This window comes from Hyperolius riggenbachi, chromosome 1, assembly GCF_040937935.1.
Source record: "Hyperolius riggenbachi isolate aHypRig1 chromosome 1, aHypRig1.pri, whole genome shotgun sequence".
In the NCBI taxonomy this organism is placed as follows: domain Eukaryota; kingdom Metazoa; phylum Chordata; class Amphibia; order Anura; family Hyperoliidae; genus Hyperolius; species Hyperolius riggenbachi.
Window position 1 is genome coordinate 515154963 of NC_090646.1, and position 22118 is coordinate 515177080.

Sequence of the window (22118 nt, forward strand, 5' to 3'; positions counted from 1 at the left end):
ATTAAAATCTTGTGATAACCAGAACAAATTGGCCGATAAAATGTGTGGGTTTTATGCCCAGTAGCAGTGTTTGTATTAAAACTATAGGGGATAAAATGTTTTCCTTGTTTTTCCCTTTTAAAATGCATAGAAAATAAAGTAATTACTGAAAACCAATATCAAGCCGAATTGGTGATGAAAAAAACAAGATATAGATCATTTAATTGTGATTAAGCTATTGGCAAATGAAAGGGATGAGCACTGAAAAGTGAACACGCTCTTGTACGTTAGGGTAAAAACCGCTTTGGGGTGAAGTGGTTAAACTTCATTTAGTACTATATTCTTCACTATTATGCATTGCACATGCCTTTCCATAGTGAACAATATATACAGTAACTGGGTGGCATGGTGGTATAGTGTATAACAGGGCTGTGGAGTCGGTACAAAAATCCACCGACTCAGACGCCTCAGTTTAGGATTCCACCGACTACGATTCCTCGACTCCAACTCCTCTAATTTGCATATTACAATCTTGTTGATTGAAAGTATGTAACATGAAATTCGTCTCTTAACTGCCAACGCTTAGGAATTTTAAAAGACAACTGAAGTGAGAAGGATATGGAGACTGCCATATTTATTCCCTTTAGTCATAGACTAAAACTAGTCCTTGGTAAGAGTACTTGTAAAAGGTACAGACCGGAACAAAGAACATCTATCAGGCCCTAGGCAATGTAACTGTTGGTACATGTAAGAGTGATGTGCAGGTACTCTGCAGGGTAATGAGGAGATTATTCCTCTATTACACATTCTTCATGCACAATCTGAACCAGGTTTATGGGTGATAGACAACACTTCTGTGTTCAATGTGCACAACCTTCTCAGTGGATTCCCTGCAGCTCTGTGGGGAGTGCATATGTAGAGTATAGTACTACTGTGCAACAAAGTAAACCTGAGACAGATGAAATTCAAGTTTTATACATACCTTGCGCTTCCTCCAGCCCCCTTCAGGCTAATCAGTCCCTCGCTGTCCTCCTCCACCTGGATCTTCTGCTATGAGTCCAGGTACTTGAGCCAGTCTGGCGTAGTGCGCATGCACACACTCCACCGCCGGGAGCGTACTACACCTGCGCAGCACTATTGTGCAGGTGCAGAAAGCTCCTGGCTGTGGAAGCAGCATGCGTCCGGACTGTGCTGACTGGCTGAATTACCAGGACTCATAGCAGAAGATCCAGGTGGTGGAGGTGGACAGCAAGGGACTGATTAGCCTGAAGGGGGCTGGAGGAAGCCCCAGGTATGTATAAAACTTTTCTTTTCATCCTTCTCAGGTACCATTTAATTCATAGTCACCAAACCAAATTTTAACAATATATCAAATTATTTGATTTCATGAGCAAAGAGTGTGTACATTTGCATAAATCAGAATCAACGCAGATTTTTTTCCATCTCATTGACCATCTCTATTAGTGACACGGCTACACATCAGGCTTTGTTCTTCCAGCATAGATGTTCTTTTTCAAATAACCCTCCAGGACAGGTGCTACATATGAGATATGGGCCCGCCCCCAACAGGAAACACATCAAACTAGCCCTCTATAACTTCCACCTCTAGCCTCTACCTGCCAGTTCTTTGTGTTTCCTGTTCCGGGGAACACCTAGCTCTCTAGCTAGTGGAGTGGTCAGCAGCCAGGCAGTGCTGAGGCCATGGAGAACTAGTTTGGGTAGCCCTATCCTGGTGGGGTTCTGGAGGTTACCTTTATCCACAGGCTGGTGGATTCCTTTGGCGAAAACCGGCAGGTGCAGCGGTATCCAGAGGAGCGGCATTGGAGGCAGCTAAGGCGGAGGCCATACGCGCGACGGAGGGGACAGTGCCAAGCGGAGGCGTAATGGTGGTCTCTTGGAGGAAGCGGAGTGCGGGGCAGCAGGTCCAAGCGGAGGCTAGGGCATTGGCGCTCTCCGTACAGTACTTCCGCCCTGAGTATGACGTCACGTCCGGTGGCGCCATTTCCAGTTCCGGTTCGAGCGCCTGTTTAGATGCCGCGGCGTTCAAACCTTCACACGCGTTGGAGATGGTGAAGGAGATGGACGCAAAGCAGAAGACGGCAGATCAGGTAAGTGGGGCAGTGTCGGAGGACAGTCGCCCGTCTGATCTGCGAAGGTCTGAAATCTGTTTGGCCGCATACTGATCCATGAGGTCTGCTGAATGGTGGTGATGTAGTAATTCACTAAGGCCGCAGTCTGATCAGTAGGTCTGAATACATAATAGTGGCTACAGTCTAATGTTTTATGATGATTATGGACGTAGGCCACATGATTTCAACGAGGTCTGCATATCCTATAGCATGATTATCTCGTTGGTTTGCGCTATAATTTATTATATTATATATGGCAAAGCTGATTTTATGGTGGATACGAAAGATTGTCACTATTATTAACAGCAATTTCTTTAAGTAACAATTTTGTTTTACACAGGGTCTATGCGTTTTTGCAATGATACCTGGAAAAAAATAAAAAAAATAAAATAAAATAGTATTTCACTAATTGGTGGAATCATACTATACCTAGTTTTCTTAAGATTACCAATACCTGTTTGCATATTAATTGGTATGAAAAGAGTATCATTATGACATATTGATTGTTATTTGTATGTTTCTAGGGAGCTATGGAGTCTGATAGCTCTGATAGGCCCAGGAGTTGCATATTGTGTAATAAACCCTTACAACTGCACTGGCCAAAAGCTTCCTGTCAAAAGTGTATATCAAGCATTATTAATGAGGATAATACTGCTTCATGTAAAGACTTCATGTTCACTATGCGTCAAGAGATGGTGGAGACCTTTAAGGCCTTCAGAGAAAGCCTACCGACTACCTCAGCACAAGGACAACAGTCGGCTCCCTCAGTCAAACCTAGAAAGGCTTTAGGAAAGTCACCTAGAATAATTTATTCTTCTGAAGAGGAGCAGGATAGTCACCAGGAAACTGGTGACCTGGACTCCAGGTCTTCAGAAGAACTGTCAGAACAGGAGGAAGCGGATGACGCTTTTAAATCATCCAAATTTAAGTTTGCTTCTGAGGAAACGGAAGAGTTACTTAAGGCAATTTATTCAACTCTTGACATTCCTCAAAAGAAGACATCTGAAAAGTCTTTACATGATAAGTTATACACGGGTATGGAACCCTCAGAGCAACTCTGTTTTCCATTTCATAGTGCAATGAAGAATCTGATTATGTTACAATGGAAAGACCCGGATAAAAGATTATTTATCTCAAGAGGTTTTAAAAGGCGGTTTCCTTTCTCAGAGGAGGACGCTAAATTATGGGAGTCATGCCCCAAACTTGATGCCGCCTTTAGCCAAGTAGATAAAGATAACGAGTTGGCTTTTGAGGATTTAGGTCGGCTTAAGGATCCGGGGGATAAAAAGATTGAGTTTTCTCTCAAAAAAGCATGGTCAGCTACTGCGACCAACTTTAAACCAGCCGCTGCAACTACCTGTGTATCTCGCACAATGTCAGTATGGTTGGAAAGAATAAAAAAATTGATTAATGAGGATGCCCCTAAAAAAGATATTTTAGAAGCTGTTGAGGTAGTAGAGGGAGGTAATGACTACGTCATTGATGCAGCCTCAGAATCTCTAAGGATTACAGCTAAATCTACCGCACTGATAAATAGTGCTCGCAGAAATTTATGGATAAAAACATGGGATGGCAGTCAAGCATCAAAATCTTGAGCCTGTGCTCTTCCCTTTTCAGGTGATTTACTGTTCGGCCCACAGCTCCAGGAAGTGTTAGAGCGTACAGCTAGTAAAAAAGCAACTTTTCCGAAAAAGAGGAAGTTTGAAACAAAAAAGAAACCTTTTTTTCGGAAGAGGCAGACGCAGGGGAGAGAACAGCAGAAACGTAAGCCCTGGACAGGTAATAGGGGATTTACCAAAAGAAGTCCGTTGTTTACATCAACGGAAAGAAAGAGTAAACCATGACGCCAACAAGGTGGGGGGAAGGTTAAAGAAGTTCCTATTAGGTTGGAAAGAAATGACAAGAAACAAATTCATTTTAGACCTAATAGAGAATGGATACAAGATTAAATTTTCAAGAAATCCTCCCAAACGATTTATAGTGACTTCACCCCCAAAAGTTCCAGAGGAAAAAGAGGCCATGCAAGAAATAGTAAAGGACATGCTAGCAAGAGATGTAGTATGCAGAGTTCCACCTGCTCAGGAGAAACAAGGGTTTTATTCAAGAATATTCCTAGTAAAAAAAACCACGGGGAAGTATCGGCTGATATTGAACCTCAAACCCCTGAATCCTTATATAAGGTACGAGAGATTTCGAATGGAAACTGTATTTACAATGCGAAACCTTCTGTCCCCAGATTGTTTTATGATCAATATAGATCTAACAGATGCTTACTGGCATATCCCAATAAGGAAAGAGTCTCAAGCTTTCCTTCGTTTCAGTGTAATGACAGTTTCAGGTCCAGAACATTTTCAATTCTGCTGTCTTCCGTTCGGAATCTCTTCAGCTCCCAGAATTTTCACAAAGGTGATGGCAGAGATTGTGGGAGCTCTACATCTGAAGGGAATTCTTATAATCCCTTATCTAGACGATTTATTGGTAGTAGCCGACAGTATACAGGATCTAGAGAGGCACAAGAATATGGTGATACAACTTTTGGAACAGACAGGGTGGTTAGTAAATTTTCAAAAATCATTCCTGGTTCCAACACAAGAAATTCAATTTCTGGGATTCACGGTAAACTCGGTGGCCCAGAGATTGTTCCTTCCTGGGGACAAGACATTAAAGCTCCAGACAATGGTGCGGCAGTGTCAGAAGGAAGCAACCACGACACCCAGACAAGTCATGAGACTGTTGGGGTTTTTAACCTCCACAGCCCCGGCAGTATATTGGGCACTAAAACATATAAGACCGCTGCAGCTATGGCTGTTACAGAATTGGAAAGGAGATCAGTCAGTCCTAGATCAGACCCTATGCATACCAGAAAATATAAAGCAATCTTTGGATTGGTGGGTTCAGGAGCCCAATCTAATACAGGGTCGCTTGTGGAGGTGTCCAGTAACAAAGATCCTGACAACAGATGCCAGCCTCACAGGATGGGGGGCTCACATAGAAGGCATTTATTTACAGGGGACTTGGCCAAGGGAAGTGATAGTTCAGTCTTCAAATTATCGAGAATTGCTGGCAGTGAAGGTAGCGTTAACTCAAGCGACAGACAGGATAAGGGGCCACCATATTCAGATCCGGTCAGACAACATGACAGTTGTCATGTATCTGAACAAGCAGGGTGGAACAAGGTCAGAACGGCTGTTGAGACTAGTGCTGGAGATATTAGATTGGGGAGAGCAAAATCTTCAGTCAATTTCAGCAGTGCACCTCAAAGGATCCCTAAATACCATGGCGGATCTGTTGAGCAGAGAAAAATTGTCCAATTCAGAACTAAGTTTAAATCCAAATATATTCAAGGAATTGACACAAAGATGGGGTCATCCGCAGATAGATCTGTTCGCCAATTGGGAGAACACGCACTGCAACCAATTTTTCTCATTAGACCCAAGAGGAGCTTTGGGGGTAGATGCGTTAGCACAGACATGGGACTTTCAGATCGCCTATGCATTCCCTCCAATCCCTCTATTATCAATAGTAATGCAGAAGCTGAGATCAACTGCAATGTATCTGATACTGATTGCACCCAATTGGCCAAAACGACTCTGGTTCCCAATGTTAAAATCGATGTTAGTGGACAAACCGATCCAGTTGAGAGACAGGCACAACCTTCTCAGAAAAGAAGGCGAATGGATTCAGATTCCCAATCTTCAGCTGACAGCGTGGTTTCTGAGGGGCAAATCCTAAAGAGAAGGGGGCTATCGGACAGAGTGACAAAGACGATATTAAACAGTAGGAAGAGTGTTACAAGAGTAATCTACCTAAAATATTGGAAAACCTTTTGTAAATGGAAAAAGGAATCAGGCCTGAGATCAAATAGACTGGCTACAGTACTAGAATTCTTGCAAGATGGAATTGACAAGAAACTGGCATTGAGCACATTGAAAGTGCAGGTTGCAGCCCTTTCAGTTTTTCTTAATAGGCGGTTAGCCTTAGAACCCTTAGTTATCAGATTTTTGAAATCAGTAGAACGGTCTCGGCCGGTAATTAAATGTTCATATCCAAGTTGGGATTTGACTTTAGTTCTAAACAGTTTGATGAGTGATGATTTTGAACCATTGAATGGAATTCCATTACGATTCTTAACAATGAAGACCATTTTTTTAGTAGCTATTACCTCAGCAAGGAGAATAAGCGAGCTGGAAGCTCTAAGTTCTGTTGAACCATTTTGTTCCATTTTTCATGACCGAGTAGTTCTGAAGACGGCAAGTGAGTTCTTGCCAAAGGTCGCTACTCTATCCAATAGGATGCAGGAAATTGTTTTGCCATCCTTTTGTAAAAATGCCACTGATCCTAGAGAGATTAGATGGCATAAGTTAGACGTCAGAAGATGTTTATTATTTTATTTGGATAGAGTAAAGGAGTTTAGAAAATCTACAACATTATTTGTTAATTTTTCGGGTGCAACAAAAGGGAAGAGTATGTCTAAAGCCTCTATAGCAAGATGGATTAAAGCCTGCATTAAGGAAGCATATAGACTTAAAGGAGTTCCCTGTCCAAAGGAAATAACAGCACACTCAACTAGGTCAGTTGCAACTTCCTGGGCTTACAGAGCTGGAGCTACGGCAACCGACATCTGCAAAGCGGCAACCTGGAAGACGTCGAACACCTTCATTAGACACTACAGGCTGGATCTACTATCAGCGGAAGAACAAACCTTTGGAAGGAAAGTTCTTCAAGCTGTGATCCCTCCCTAAGGTTAGTGCTGCTTATTGCATATCATCTCATATGTAGCACCTGTCCTGGAGGGTTATTTGAAAAAACCAAAATTAGCTTACCTGGTAATGCTGTTTTTAATAACCCTCCAGGACAGGTGACCCACCCTAAAAACTTATGTGCATACGGAAAACTATATGTTGTAAACATGTATGATGTAAAATTAAGTTGTAAGCATGTATTTATGTAATATGTGAGGCATTCTATCGGAACAGTTAATTGGAACATACTGGCAGGTAGAGGCTAGAGGTGGAAGTTATAGAGGGCTAGTTTGATGTGTTTCCTGTTGGGGGCGGGCCCATATCTCATATGTAGCACCTGTCCTGGAGGGTTATTAAAAACAGCATTACCAGGTAAGCTAATTTTGGTTTTCGTATCTGTAAGAGATTCCTGTGTACACATCATATATACATTCACAATCAGATGTGTATATCTGACTTTAAAAATACGGGGACTGCTTTATTGAAGCAGCACACATAACTAATTTTGATGAGTTTATTTCATTTTTGTGCACTAAGCACAGCTATTACTGTATGTATAAATTATTTATAATGACGATTATCTGAGAAATGGAACATTTTATCATATTTTCTGTTTTAATTACAGTTTAAATTCATTAGGAGTCGGAGTCGGTGCATTTTTTTCCGACTCCAGGCACCCAAAATTGCCCCGACTCTGACTCCACGACTCCGACTCCACAGCCCTGGTGCATAACAATTCTGCCTTGCAGAACTTGCGTGCCTGGTTCAAACTTGGGCCAGGATGCTATCTGCATGGAGTTCGTATGATCTCCCCATGTTTTGGTGGGTTTCCTCCCCAATCCCTAAAAAATACAGATAGATTAATTGGGCCTCAGAATAAATTTGCTTTAGACTATATAATAGGACTGAGTATGGTAGGGATTAGATTGTAAGCTGCACTGAGGGACAGTGATATAGCTTAATACACATGTAAAAGCACTGCAGCTATTGTCAACCCTATATAAATACAAACTAACCAAACTGCTTAGTTAAGATTTCCACCTGTGTCATAGCAATTGTACTGCATTAAGCAGGCATTGATGCAGATTACATTTGGTTAGATCTCTGCTAAGGTACAATCTACGGTCAAGTGGTGTAAGGGTGGCCATACCTACATAGATTGCCACCCAATGATCAGAGAGGGAATGATTCCTTCCACACACAGCACATTAAGATTTAAGCATAAAATCTATTGAAAATCAAACTGCAGTGTGGCACTGCTCACTGTGTAGTGCAGCGCTGTAAGATGTGGATCTACCACTCCTGCCCCTAATCAATGGAGATTTTCCATCCAATCAGTAACTTCAGTTCATTTATTTTTTTCAAGAGGGGGTAAAAAGCGATTGAAATTACAATCTGACATGTTGTGCAAAACATTCCTGGCAGATTCAACCCAGTGATTGAATATGCAAGGAATCTAACTGGAAATTGGTGTGTATGGCCTGCTTAAAGAGAGTCTGAAGCCAATTTAAAAACTGCTTTTTACATTTTATTTATGTTAGGCATGTTTGCCACTGTTAAAACGCTGTTATCCCGCGCCAGAACGAGGGTTTTTTTTTACCCCCCAAATCCCCTAGGGCACATTGCGGGGAGCGCTTCCGTGAGAGGCTGAGCTTTTGGCTGCAGTTCTGCCTCTACATGCGTCTATCAGCGCGGATCACTGCATCCGCCCGCCCCTCTGTCTTCCTTCACTGAGAGGGGCGGGGAGAGGCGGAGATAAGTGCTGATTGACGCGCATGGAGGCACAGCTCTTCCTCCCTGGGCAGCAAAATTCACGACCAAGAAAATCGTGGTTTATGCACACGGGATTTGGGGGGGGGGGAGTCAAAAAATCCTTGTTATGCCGCGGGATAGTAGCGTTTTAACAGGGGCAAACATGCTTAACATAAAAGGTAAAAAGCCGTTTTTTTAAGTGGCTTCAGAGTCTTTTAGTTTGCAGTGTGGTAAACCATCAGTATTTGGTAGACATTGATCGTTTTCACATCTAATAGTGTATGCCTACCTTTATTATTGTGGGGAAGCACCTGACGTATTATTGAAATAAAAGGCGTTAATGAGTATCTGCATTACTTCAGCCACAAGTTCATGAGGCAATCTCTCTATTAAAGCCAAAACTTAAGCATATCAACTCTGCTGCTTTGCGTTATTTAGAATGCTGACACCGCCAAGCAGCTAACCGTATCGCAGCAAAACCAAGAGGAAGTGGAGCGCATCAAAGAAGAGCTGGCGTTTCAGATGGATCAAGTGAAGCGAGAATCAGAAATAAAGGTTAGTTGAAGCACTTGCATTTGTCTTGAGCATGCAAGCTAATTGGCGTTAATTGTTGCCTCACCAATTAGGGCTGTTACACTCTGCAATTTGGGAGCACTGTACTTGTAATCATTTGCTGACCTAGTTTTGGTGATTGTACTACACTACATCTGAATGATATACTTGGATATAAGTCAACCTCGTGTATACATCGACCTGAAAAATGTACTCTTAAGCTACAATTTTCTGGCCGTCTCGCTGCGGCCAAATGTATCAAAAGTGAGTTAATTTAATTTAAAATAAGCCGGCGGCAATGTAACAGATGAAGTCGCCGTCTTCAGTTTTGTCTCCTTTCCTCCCCCTGCCTCTCTCCTATAGAACGCTGGCAGCCGGGGGACACGCGTGTCCCCGAGAGTCGTTTGTCGCAAGAAACAAGCAGAGCGGGGAGGCTGCAGACATTGCTTCTGCCAGCACCCGCTTTGCAAGAACGAACGGCAGGATTCCCTGCTGCGACGTATGACTCTGGGGGGACACTCATGTCCCCGGCTGCCAGTATTGTATAGGAGAGAGGCAGGGGGAGGAGAGAGCCGAAGCCGGCGGCTTCATCTGTTACATTGCCGCCGGCTTAATTTACTTAAATTAACTCACTATTGAGACATTTGGCCGCAGCGAGACGGCCAGAAAATACATGAATCGGTACATTACTTAGCTCAGTTGCGCCCGGCTAACGGAATACTACCCTATTTTTTTTAACAAATTATTTTATTGATTTTAATACAACAAAACATTGCCAAGAGGCCACAACAGGACAGAATTAAGCTTAGATACAATCAGAGGTCAACAATATCATAAATCATAGTACAGGATACTCTAGTACATAGTGGCTCCTTCCTAGAGATTCTTTTAAGAATTGTCCATAGAGTTCAGGGAGCCCAAATTGTATCAGGAGCATTACATATTTTGTCCTAACTTAATTATAGTACATCAAATTATAACCTCTGTATTAATGCAGGGTATATAGCTTAAAGGAAGAGAAGAGAAAAAGAGGAGAAACAGAGGAAGGGAAGAACAGGTTAGTTAGGTCGTACTACCCTATTTTTATACTAAAATATGTCTATGCAGAAAAGTGCCCCGAAGTGCACTTTCTCCACCCCTCCCCGAAAGTACAGACCGCATTCTTGTTCCCCTCTCCCCAACTGCGCCTGCTTCTGCCTTTCTTCCAACACTATATGAAGTGGCCACAAGAGAAAGAACATTTCGCCACCTCCCCCCGGGTGCACCAGCCTCTTTCCCTAAATACCAGAGCAGCCGCAGTGGAAGGAACATACACACGCTTCCACCACCATGCAGCGCATCCACTTGTTTCCTCTTCCCTGTGGTCTGGTCAGCATGTACCAGTGTCCCTCTCTTCCATCCTTATGTCACGTGGTATACATTGAGAGCCTACAGGGGGCACTGGTGCATGCTGACCGGACTGCAGGGAAGAGGAAATGAGGAGACAGCGGAATAACTACTGTATATGTTCCTTTCACTGCAGCTCTTCTGGTATTTGGGGGAAGAGAGGCGGGCACACCCGGGAGAGGGGTGGAATGTTCAGTCGCTATGGCTTCTGATGTACTTTGACTCCCATCGCGGCTATAAGTATGAGAAATTTAGGTGTTCGTTTTTTTTTTTTTTTCACTTAGTTTTATTTTCAAAAGATTTTGTGCATTACAAAGTTAGAACTTTCATCATATAAACCATGTAAACCAAGTGTTATAGGTACATTCACTATTTCTTCAGTTGCATATAACATCAAAGCTTAATAAAAATCAAGTAATAGACATTAATATGAGATCAGACATTAATACCTCAGTGTCAGGCATACACCTCTTTTTTCAAGATCCAGGACAGCCAATTGATATAACAGCTCGTTAAACATTAAAACCCATAATTATTTTGTTTCCTTCCACCCAATCCATTTGAGATTTGAGTTTGGTATCATGTAATATGCTATATAGGTGGTCCATCAATCTGATATCCTCTAATCTTGACATCACTAGACTATTGGGAATCGTAGTTTGTTTCCATTGTCGGGCCACTGACCATAAAATTGCACATATTGCAGCGTAATATATCCTTCTATATTTTTTCGGAACGGCAGGATTAGGTGCAAATAGTAAGGCGTGCGTAGGTTCGATATTTATAATTGTAGAAGTGATAGCCAAGAGATTTATTTGCAAGGTATCCCATATTGGTTTGATTTTATTGCAGTACCAAAAAATATGGGATAGTGTGCCACTTTCTTGACAGCCCCTAAAGCACAATGGGGAGGTTGAGGGAAAGAGTTTATGGATTGTTTCAGGGGATCTGTACCATCTTGTAAATAGTTTTAATGCCGTATCTTTTATCATGGGAGTTCGCGTTGCTGTTAACATATTTTGTGCTAGGGCTCGCCATTGAGTTATATCTAAATTTATCTGGAGTTCTTTCTCCCAGTCTATCATTATTTTAGTTTTCTGTTCTTGCTGTAGACTTATCATATGTGTATATAACCTGGAAATAGTGCCCGTCAGTGGTTCATTACTGAAACACCAATTTTCATAAAAGGTGCAGTTATACCGTCCCAAGGGGGCCGTAGATTTAAGAAAGAAGTCTCAAATTTAGGTGTTCTATGCAAATAAGGCGACCCCAAGACTTGATTTTTTTTTTTTTTTTTTTTATTGCGAGTCACACCCACCTTTCTTGATTTGTATCTCAGGATATATGGTACATTTCTTGCATTTGAAGAGGACAATTGATGCAAAATGGTATAGCTGTAGGACTTGCTTGCTGAGGGAATCTTGTACTAACAAAGCTTTATAGTAAATACCTAGTAACAAAATATTTCACAAATAGTGGTTTAATTAGTAGCTGCTAATTGTCACTTTGGTGCAATACATGTGATTTTTGTCACACATCAACATATTTTTGAACAAAATACGCTTTAATAAGCTATGGCTTTTCATATTTTGTATGACATTGTACATGATCCCGTTGTCTTTCCACAAGGTATGTCATGGACTTTTTTTTTTCCTTTTCATTACGGCAATTTAGGATGTTAGATTTTCGTTGTTCTTGATATTGTGTTCATCTGTACAATTTTCCTATGACCTTGTTGAGCGATTTGTCAGGATGGTTTGCCAAATGAGCAAGCACATTCTTACCACTGCAGGTGCTACTCCCTTATTATTCTCCTGACAGTCTCTATGGAACAGGTTGCTTGACTGTAACCAAGCATCTTGTTTGAATTGTGAATGTTTAGAATGACAGTTGTTGCCCATCGGTGAGCATTCACAGAAAGAATTCAGCTAATTTGTTTGAATTGGGAGTATACAGGGAGTATACAGGATAGTCCTGCCTTTGCAATCTTTTTTGCTAAGCTGTTAACATATCACAGACTGGGATCTTCCTCCTCAATAGTTAAACATGTGATCTAAAGGGCCCCATGCACTCAACCGATTTTTGGCCGATTTATCAATCAAAATCGATTTGTTCGATTGCAAATCGATTGACCGATCGATTTGCGGCCAATTTCGATCGATTTCAATCGATCTGGCAGGCTGGAAAATCTAGGTCAATCTGTTGAGATTGCTTAGCATTTTGCATTGGCCCTAAAAAATTTTCCTTGATTGTATGGCCACCTTTAAACTATATGGCTCTGTTCCCACTGGAGCAGAGGATGGACATTTTTTTTTGTCCGTTCTCCGCTTGTTGCTAAATACAGTGAACGGCTCTTATTTTATAAATAAGAGCCATTCACACTTGTCACTCTGCAACCGATACATTGCGGTAAGCAGACTGCACGTCTATATATTTCGCAATAATCCCGGACAGGCGGATGTGTTCCCTGCCCCAGCATAATGGGGGCTTTGTCAGGAGATGATCACAGTTATAGTGCATAGTGCAAATTAAGTGACAACTATTGTATCAGTAGGATCAGGCCAGGCCTGGTCAGTGGGCGTTCCTGTTTCCCTTATTATAACGCTAATGACTCACTCCTCCATAATCAGAAAACTCCGCCTGTGTTAGCATTATGGTGGCCATACATGGTACAATAAAAACGTTAGATTATCCCGTTTATTCGATCTAAATGATCGAATCAAATGAAAGTTGAACATTTTTTTTAGATCAAGAAATTCGAACAATTATCCCGTTTTTCCGAGAAAAATCAGATCGGACATGCTGGAAAAATCTTTATATTCGATCTGATGGAATAATATACTAAATTATCTAATCGAAAAATTTAAATTTTATTGTACTATGTATGGCCACCCTAAGTCATGTGAGGCCTCCATATCTGCCTCCTGGGGATGATTGCATCTATCGTGGGCGGTAGTAGTGTTTGAAAATAACGTTTCAATCACTATCAGTGTCCTCCCACAAAAGTGTTGCCTTTCCACAGCTAATGCATAGTAAGAAGTGGTATTAGCTGTGAATATTTAAATTGACCTTCCAAACTTTTTGTGCTACTGCCTATAAGTAACAGGCTGGCTTGTGCTCTCTTCTTTTTCTTATTGTTAACTGTGGCTACAGGTGTGTGTGTGTGTGTGTGTGTGTGTGTGTGTGTGTGTGTGTGTGTGTGTGTGTGTGTGTGTGTGTGTGTGTGTGTGTGTGTGTGTGTGTGTGTGTGTGTGTGTGTGTGTGTGTGTGTGTGTGTGTGTGTGTGTGTGTGTGTGTGTGTGTGTGTGTGTGTTAGTTAATGTTGGGCATCGGTAGATGGAGGGTCAGTGTGATGATAGGGTTAGGTTAAGTGATAAATATCAGACGATATTGCAGCATGGAGGTCTGTTAGTGTTCGGCATCAGTAGAGGAAGGCGGGTGTGACAATATATTTAGTGTTAAATATAGGCAGATTTTGTGACTGGGTTAAGGGTTAGGCATCGGTAGAGGGAGGGTTTTGTGTGAAACTAGGGTTAGGTTTAGCAATAGTAAAATTTACTGATATTGAAGTAGTGGAATTACCCCTGCCCAATATATTGCAAGGACAACATACAAATGCGCAATGCATAAAACATTGGACATTTTAATTTTCAAAAAATCACATGCATGTAAGAAAATAGTGGGCTGCTGAACAAAAACTTTAGAAAGGTACTGTTGATGAATGTTTAAATATCTGAAAGAACCAGTAATTAGTTGTGTATTTTAAATGTAGTTTAATTCTAAATTCACCTTAATTGCAGTTTGCACAGCCAAGAAATGTGTATTTTAACTGGAAACTGCGTAGGGCTGCTCTTGTAAACCTTTTTATGGCCTTATTTACAGTTGGAAGAACAGACTTTTCAAATTGAACAGCTGAAAACAGACATTGAATCAAGAAAGGAAGAACTGACACGAGTACAAGAATCTCTGACAAGTACACAGCAGGTATGTCTCTAATGTTACAGCCATTGAATTGTATAGTTATGGATATGGTCTGAGTAATCTGGTTGCATTAGCTGTATGTGTACAAAACATCCCATTTCTCTGTTTTGCTGTATAGCGAAGTACAGAGACTGACAGCAGTGACATTTCACATTAATGCTGGCCTCCAGCAATGATGCAGCATATACACAGCCGTATACATATGTGGAGGTAGACAGCCAGAAAGTATTTATTGTATTGAAGTAAGAAAGCTGCTCTGTAACTGCCAGCGTAGCCTTAGGATAGTTTCTTAAATAATAGGAAAGCCTTTCTATTAGTGTACATTCGTCATACTTTAGGAATTATTGTCTACCATCTTAAACATGTCAGGATACATCAAAATGTTTTTTTTGGGTTAATAGTTAAAAAAAAGTCATAACTTTGCAATCTTCACACTATGCCAGACAGTTCTACAAGTGTGTTTTGATGGCTGAGTTGTCATCACTGATGAGGCCTGTTAAAGGGTTCACGGTCACCCCGAAGTGGAGGCTTGACAGTCATCAAATGAATGGCATCACAGTCCATTGTTTAGACCAGGGCTTTTCAACCCTGTCCTCCAGTACCACCAACAGTGCATGTTTTGCAGAAAACCACAAACATTCACATGTGAGGTAATTGGTGTCCCAGCAGAGCTGACTAACTGCCTTTGTGGATTTCCACAAAACATGCATTGTGTGGTGCTTGACAGGGTTAAAAAACCCTGATCTAGACCACATGTCGAACTCCAGGCCTGGAGGACTATATCCATGCCAGTGTTTAGGATGGACTGAGAAATGGAGAAATGTGTTCTACCTGACGGACCACACCGTTCCTGATTCAGTCCCATCAATTAATTTGAGCTGAGTCAAAAATGTGTGAGGACCTTGGCCCTCGAAGGACCGGTTTGATATCCCTGGTCTAGACAGTGTGACCTGAGCCTGAAGCCTGGTACACACTTTCAATTTTGATTGGCCAATCACTGACCAATTTTACCACCTCCATTGCCCACACAATCTACTCAATTTAGGCAGTCCCTTATGTTACATTGAAATAGTAAGATTGGACAAAAAAGTGGCTCATTAGTGGGCACCGTTAATGATCCCTCTCAGCCTCCTTTTTTTATAAATACTTATTTTTTAATGATGAAATAGTTCATTATAAGGTTTTTAATCAAAAATTTTGCTAGAGGCTGCAATCGCACATTTACCATTATCAAAATATTTTATAATGATTTCTATAGTGCCACTTTCCACTGGGGTCTTTTTACGATGGTCGCTACATAGTGCGTAACGTTTCTAAATCAATCAGGGAAATGCAGACCATACACGAGCTAAAGTGATTGCTTTGTGCATGGTACATAGAGATGTCGCGAACCTCCGATTTTTGGTTCGCGAACCTTCACGGAAGGTTCGGTTCGCCGAAAAGTTTGCGAACCGCAATAGACTTCAATGGGGATGCGAACTTTGAAAAATAGAAAAAATTATGCTGGCCACAAAAGTGATGGAAAAGATGTTTCAAGGGGTCTAACACCTGGAGGTGGGCATGGCGGAGTGGGATACATGCCCAAAGTCCCGGGGAAAAATCTGGATTTGACGCAAAGCAGCGTTTTAAGGGCAGAAATCACGTTGAATGCTAAATTGCAGGCCTAAAGTGCTTTCAAACATCTTGCATGTGTATACATCAATCAGGGAGTGTAATTAGAGTTCTGCTTCACACTGACACACCAAACTCACTGTGTAACGCACCGCAAACATCTGTTTGCATTGTGACGGCCATGCTGGACTGGTGCGCACTGTGGCGATAGTGTAGGCAGTGGCGGTTTTAAAGCCCGTATGGTGGCCGGGCTGTGGTAGCTCAATGATAGAACAACAGTGACTGTCCAGCTGATCAAATTTGGTCTGTCCACAATGAAGCAACGACCTTATCTTCTTGTATGTAGGTAGGCATAGGTAGGGGTCCCAGTAGTTAGCGAGGCATAGGTAGGAGACCCAGTATAGGTAGGTAGGTGTCCCAGTAGTTAGCTAGGCATAGGTAGGAGACCCAGTATAGGTAGGTAGGCATAGGAAGGTGTCCCAGTAGTTAGCTAGGCATAGGTAGGTGTCCTAGTAGTTAGCTGGGCATAGGTAGGAGTCCCAGTATAGGTAGGTAGGCATAGGTAGGTGCCTCAGTAGTTAGCTAGACATAGGTAGGAGACCCAGTAGTTAGCTAGGCATATGTAGAAGACCCAGTATAGGTAGGTAGGCATAGGTAGGTCCCATAGTATAGGTAGGTAGGTAGGTGTCCCTGTATAGGTAAGTAGGTGCCCCAGTAGTTAGGTAGGCATAGGTAGGTGTCCCAGTATAGATAGTTAGGCAGGGCCTGGCTGGCACAGTAATAACAATTACCAAGGTCCAGCTGCAACAGATAGGGCTGTATAATTCAGTGAGCAACACACACAAAAAAAAAACACATCAGGAAAACATTAGAGCTCTCAAAAGAGCTATTGAGGGGTGCTATTTTAGCAATAACAATCAGCCAGGAGCAAGCTAAGAGCCTTACTAATCTTTCCCTAGGAAAACAAGTCTGCAGCAGCTGTCCCTAGTCTGTCTCTAGCAGGCACACGAGTGGGTGTAATGGCCGGCAAACCTGCCTTATATAAGGGGGGGGGGGGGGCTCCAGGGCTTAGTGTAGCCTGAATGGCTACAATGTGCCTGCTGACTGTGATGCAGAGGGTCAAAGTTGACCCTCATAGTGCATTATGGGGCGAATCGAACTTCCGCAAAAGTTCGCTTGGTCCAGGCGAACGCGAACCCCCAAAGTTCGCCTGGAACCGTTCGCTACATCTCTAATGGTACATAGAGGTGGAAACCCTAGCCCTGCCCACTTGAAACTTACAATGTAAGGAGGAAGTCGGCCTGTAGTCCACTTCATATGTAAGCGTTAGAATCTCTTGAATTGATAATCATTCCCTTTTTTTTTTAAATTGCTAATTTTCCACAACTTGCTGTCGTATGTAATGTTCTGGTTTTTATTAGAACATGCATTTTACAGCCTTTAGTGTGTTGAAACTTTAGTTTTGGAAGATGTTCTTTCTACACTGCCATTAATACTGTTGTATTTCGGTGTTTTGTTTTAGTCTGAATCGCAGTTAAATTCGAGACTGGCTGCTCTTGAAGCTGAAAAGGATGCGCTGCAGAGTCTGTTGACCTCTAAAGAATCTGAACTGTCCTCGGTGAAGAATGTGGCTCAGGAGACAGAGTCTTTATTCAACCAAGAGCAAGAAAAAAGAACCAGTGAGATACGGGACTTGAATGAAAAGCTTGATAGAAAGGTAATACCGTAACAATGCCACTGTATATTTAAGGCTTCTGTCTCACTAATGCCAGTCAGTTTTCTCTTTCAGTGACATGACACCTTCTAGAACCACGATTGTTTAAACAGCATCATTTTTTTTCTGCTAGACATGAGCAAAAACTTGTAGTAATAAAATGATCACAGACCAAGGAAGGAAAAGTAATTGAGCCAATCACAGCTGTGAGTTGCTGATGCAGTAACCGGCAACTAAGTTATTAACCAGAAGCTAGAGGCTTTGATGGGCTACATTTAAATCCACTCCCTGAGTTAAAGATGATTTAGTAATCACAATTTGCTACGCATTCTCAAGTCTTAAAATTACCTTTCCAATTCATTTCCTTGCCAGTTGTAATTATCTTAACCTCCTTGGTGTTCAGTTTTTCCTGGATTTCTGTGCAAAAGTTAATGGTAATGTTTCAGTTAATTTTCATAACCTTTTTTCCTGTAACTTAACGAAACGTGTCAAGCAAGGGGCTAGTATACATTTTTGAGTATAATAAAAGCTTGAAACCTAAAACTAAATCAAAACTAAATTTCGAAATTACTCCCCAAAATAAGTCTTTTACACTTCCGAGCTGCAGCTGCTCAATCTGCACCAATACAAATGCTTACCTCCCAACTTTTGGAGCCAGGAAAAGGGGACATTAAGACAGGCACCTGCCGTACCTATTTTTCAAAACCATGCCCCTCCCTTATACAGTTTCCCCCTCCAGCCTATGCAGAGATTGGTGCATGGAGCGATGTTAGGCAAGCTATATAACCACTTGAGGACCGTGGGCTTTACCCCCCTTAAGGACCAGGCACTTTTTTCCATTCAGACCACTGCAGCTTTCACGGTTTATTGCTCGCTCATACAACCTACCACCTAAATGAATTTTGGCTCCTTTTCTTGTCACTAATAAAGCTTTCTTTTGGTGCTATTTGATTGCTGCTGCAATTTTTACTTTTTATTATATTCATCAAAAAAGACATGAATTTTGTAAAAAAAAATGATTTTTTTAACTTTCTGTGCTGACATTTTTCAAATAAAGTAAAATTTCTGTATACATGCAGCACGAAAAATGTGGACAAACATGTTTTTGATAAAAAAAAACCCATTCAGCCTATATTTATTGGTTTGGGTAAAAGTTATAGCGTTTACAAACTATGGTGCAAAAAGTGAATTTTCCCATTTTCCAGCATCTCTGCCTTTTCTGACCACCTGTCATGTTTCATGAGGGGATAGAATTCCAGGATAGTATAAATACCCCCCAAATGACCCCATTTTGGAAAGAAGACATCCCAAAGTATTCACTGAGAGGCATAGTGAGTTCATAGAAATTATTTTTTGTCACAAGTAAGCGGAAAATGACACTTTGTGACAAAAAAAAAAAAAGTTTCCATTTCTTCTAACTTGCGACAAAAAAAAAAAAATGAAATCTGCCACGGACTCACTATGCCCCTCTCTGAATACCTTGAAGTGTCTACTTTCCAAAATGGGGTCATTTGTGGGGTGTTTACTATCCTGACATTTTGAGGGGTGCTAAATTGTCACCACCCCTGTAAAGCCTAAAGGTGCTCATTGGACTTTGGGCCCCTTAGCGCAGTTAGGCTGCAAAAAAGTGCCACACATGTGGTATTTCTGTACTCAGGAGAAGTAGTATAATGTGTTTTGGGGTGTATTTTTACACATACCCATGCTGGGTGGGAGAAATATCTCTGTAAATGACAATTGTTTGATTTTTTTTTTTTTTTTTACACACAATTGTCCATTTACAGAGAGATTTCTCCCACCTAGCATGGGTATGTGTAAAAATAAACCCCAAAACACATTATACTACTTTTCCTGAGTACGGCGGTACCACATGTGACACTTTTTTGCAGCCTAGGTGCACTAAGGGGCCCAACGTCCTATTCACAGGTCATTTTGAGGCATTTGTTTTCTAGACTACTCCTCACTGTTTAGGGCCCCTAAAATGCCAGGGCAGTATAGGAACCCCACAAGTGACCCCATTTTAGAAAGAAGACACCCCAAGGTATTCCGTTAGGTGTATAGCGAGTTCATAGATTATTTTATTTTTTGTCACAAGTTAGTGAAAAATGACACTTTGTGAAAAGAAAAAAAAACAATAAAAATCAATTTCCGCTAACTTTTGACAAAAAATAAAATCTTCTATGAACTCGTCATGCACCTAACAGAATACATTGGGGTGTCTTTTTTCTAAAATGGGGTCACTTTGTGGGGTTCCTATACCGCCCTGGCATTTTACGGGCCCAAAACCGTGAGTAGTCTGGAAACGTCTCAAAATGACTGTTCAGGGGTATAAGCATCTGCAAATTTTGATGACAGGTGGTCTATGAGGGGGCAAATTTTGTGGAACCGGTCATAAGCAGGGTTGGCCTTTTAGATGACAGGTTGTATTGGGCCTGATCTGATGGATAGGAGTGCTAGGGGGGTGACAGGAGGTGATTGATGGGTGTCTCAGGGGGTGGTTAGAGGTGAAAATAGATGCAATCAATGCACTGGGGAGGTGACCGGAAGGGGGTCTGAGGGGGATCTGAGGGTTTGGCCGAGTGATCAGGAGCCCGCACGGGGCAAATTAGGGCCTGATCTGATGGGTAGGTGTGCTAGGGGGTGACAGGAGGTGATTGATGGGTGTCTCAAGGTGTGATTAGAGGGGGGAATAGATGCAAGCAATGCACTGGCGAGGTGATCAGGGCTGGGGTCTGAGGGCATTCTGAGGGTGTGGGCGGGTGATTGAGTGCCCTAGGGGCAGATAGGGGTCTAATCTGATAGGTAGCAGTGACAGGGGGTGATTGATGGGTAATTAGTGGGTGTTTAGGGTAGAGAACAGATGTAAACACTGCACTTGGGAGGTGATCTGACGTCGGATCTGCGGGCGATATATTGGTGTGGGTGGATGATCAGATTGCCCGCAAGGGGCAGGTTAGGGGCTGATTGATGGGTGGCAGTGACAGGGGGTGATTGATGGGTGATTGATGGGTGATTGATGGGTGATTGATGGGTGATTGACAGGTGATCAGGGGGATAGATGCATACAGTACACGGGGGGGTGTCTGGGGAGAACCTGAGGGGTGGGGGGGGGGGGGTTATCAGGAGGGGGCAGGGGGGGGGGATTAAAAAAAATTAGCGTTGACAGATAGTGACAGGGAGTGATTGATGGGTGATTAGGGGAGTGATTGGGTGCAAACAGGGGTCTGGGGGGTGGGCGGGGGGGGGGGGGGGGGGGTCTGAGGGGTGCTGTGGGCGATCAGGGGGCAGGGGGGGAAATCAGTGTGCTTGGGTGCGACATAGGGTGGCTGCAGCTTGCCCTGGTGGTCCCTCGGACATTAGGACCACCAGGGCAGGAGGCAGCCTGTATAATACTTTGTAAACATTACAAAGTGTATTATACACTTTGTATGCGGCGATCCGGGTGCTAGTAACCCGCCGGCGCTTCCGAACGGTCGGCGGGTTACAGAGCGAGGTGGGCGGAGCCAGTCCCCGGCGGCCTATCGCGTCACGGGCGGCCTATCGCGCCCATGCCCCTACAAGGACCGCCGCCATTTGTCAATACGGCGGTCCTTGCGAGGTCCACTTCCCTGCCGCCAATTGTCTATACTGCGGTCGGGAAGTGGTTAAAGAATAATCACAGCACACATATGTCATAAAGGATATAAATTAAACCGCTCTACATGAAGAGTTCTGAATATATTAAATAAGGAAATAAAGACTGAAATGTGCAAAATATTAAATTCTTTTTCTGGCAAAAAACTTCACATATCAGGAATGTTAACACAGTGCCTACAAGTGCATAACTTAATTCCCAGGACTGTAAATGCATAAAATCACACAACTATCCCTAATTAAGGATCTTGTATCACAATATGGGTTATTAATAAAAGCAATAGTACAGAGGAATGCAACCAATATGATTGATCCATACAGGATTTCTAGCACTTCACAAGCATATTGAAAGATAAGATATCCACCTCACTATTCAGATGCTCTGTAACCAGATAGCCAGGGTAGAGATCACTATCTCTCACTCTCTATCAACTTCAAAGAAATTCCTTGCTTAGCCTGGAGTTTTATGTTGTTGTGCTGCTGATGAAGTTCAGCATGTGGCAAGGCTACAGAGTGGGATGTGATGCATGTATTTTAGTGTTCTCTGCCAAGACTCTGGGCAGTGCAACGGTTAACTGCAAAATCTCTGCTGCTCTGTGAAGAGGCCAGGACATTTGACCTGTGTCCCGGGCAGATTTG

The 22118-nt window shown here is 42.4% G+C and overlaps 1 protein-coding gene across 1 annotated transcript in view; it reads left to right on the forward strand.

The window, feature by feature from the left end:
• HIP1R (huntingtin interacting protein 1 related) overlaps window positions 1-22118 on the forward strand; it is a 186399-nt gene that overhangs the window by 123691 nt on the left and 40590 nt on the right. Inside the window, exons 16-18 of the mRNA XM_068244209.1 lie at window positions 9041-9157; window positions 14423-14524; window positions 17655-17849. Coding sequence (XP_068100310.1) covers window positions 9041-9157; window positions 14423-14524; window positions 17655-17849 — 414 coding nt within the window. The remainder of the gene's footprint in view (window positions 1-9040; window positions 9158-14422; window positions 14525-17654; window positions 17850-22118) is intronic.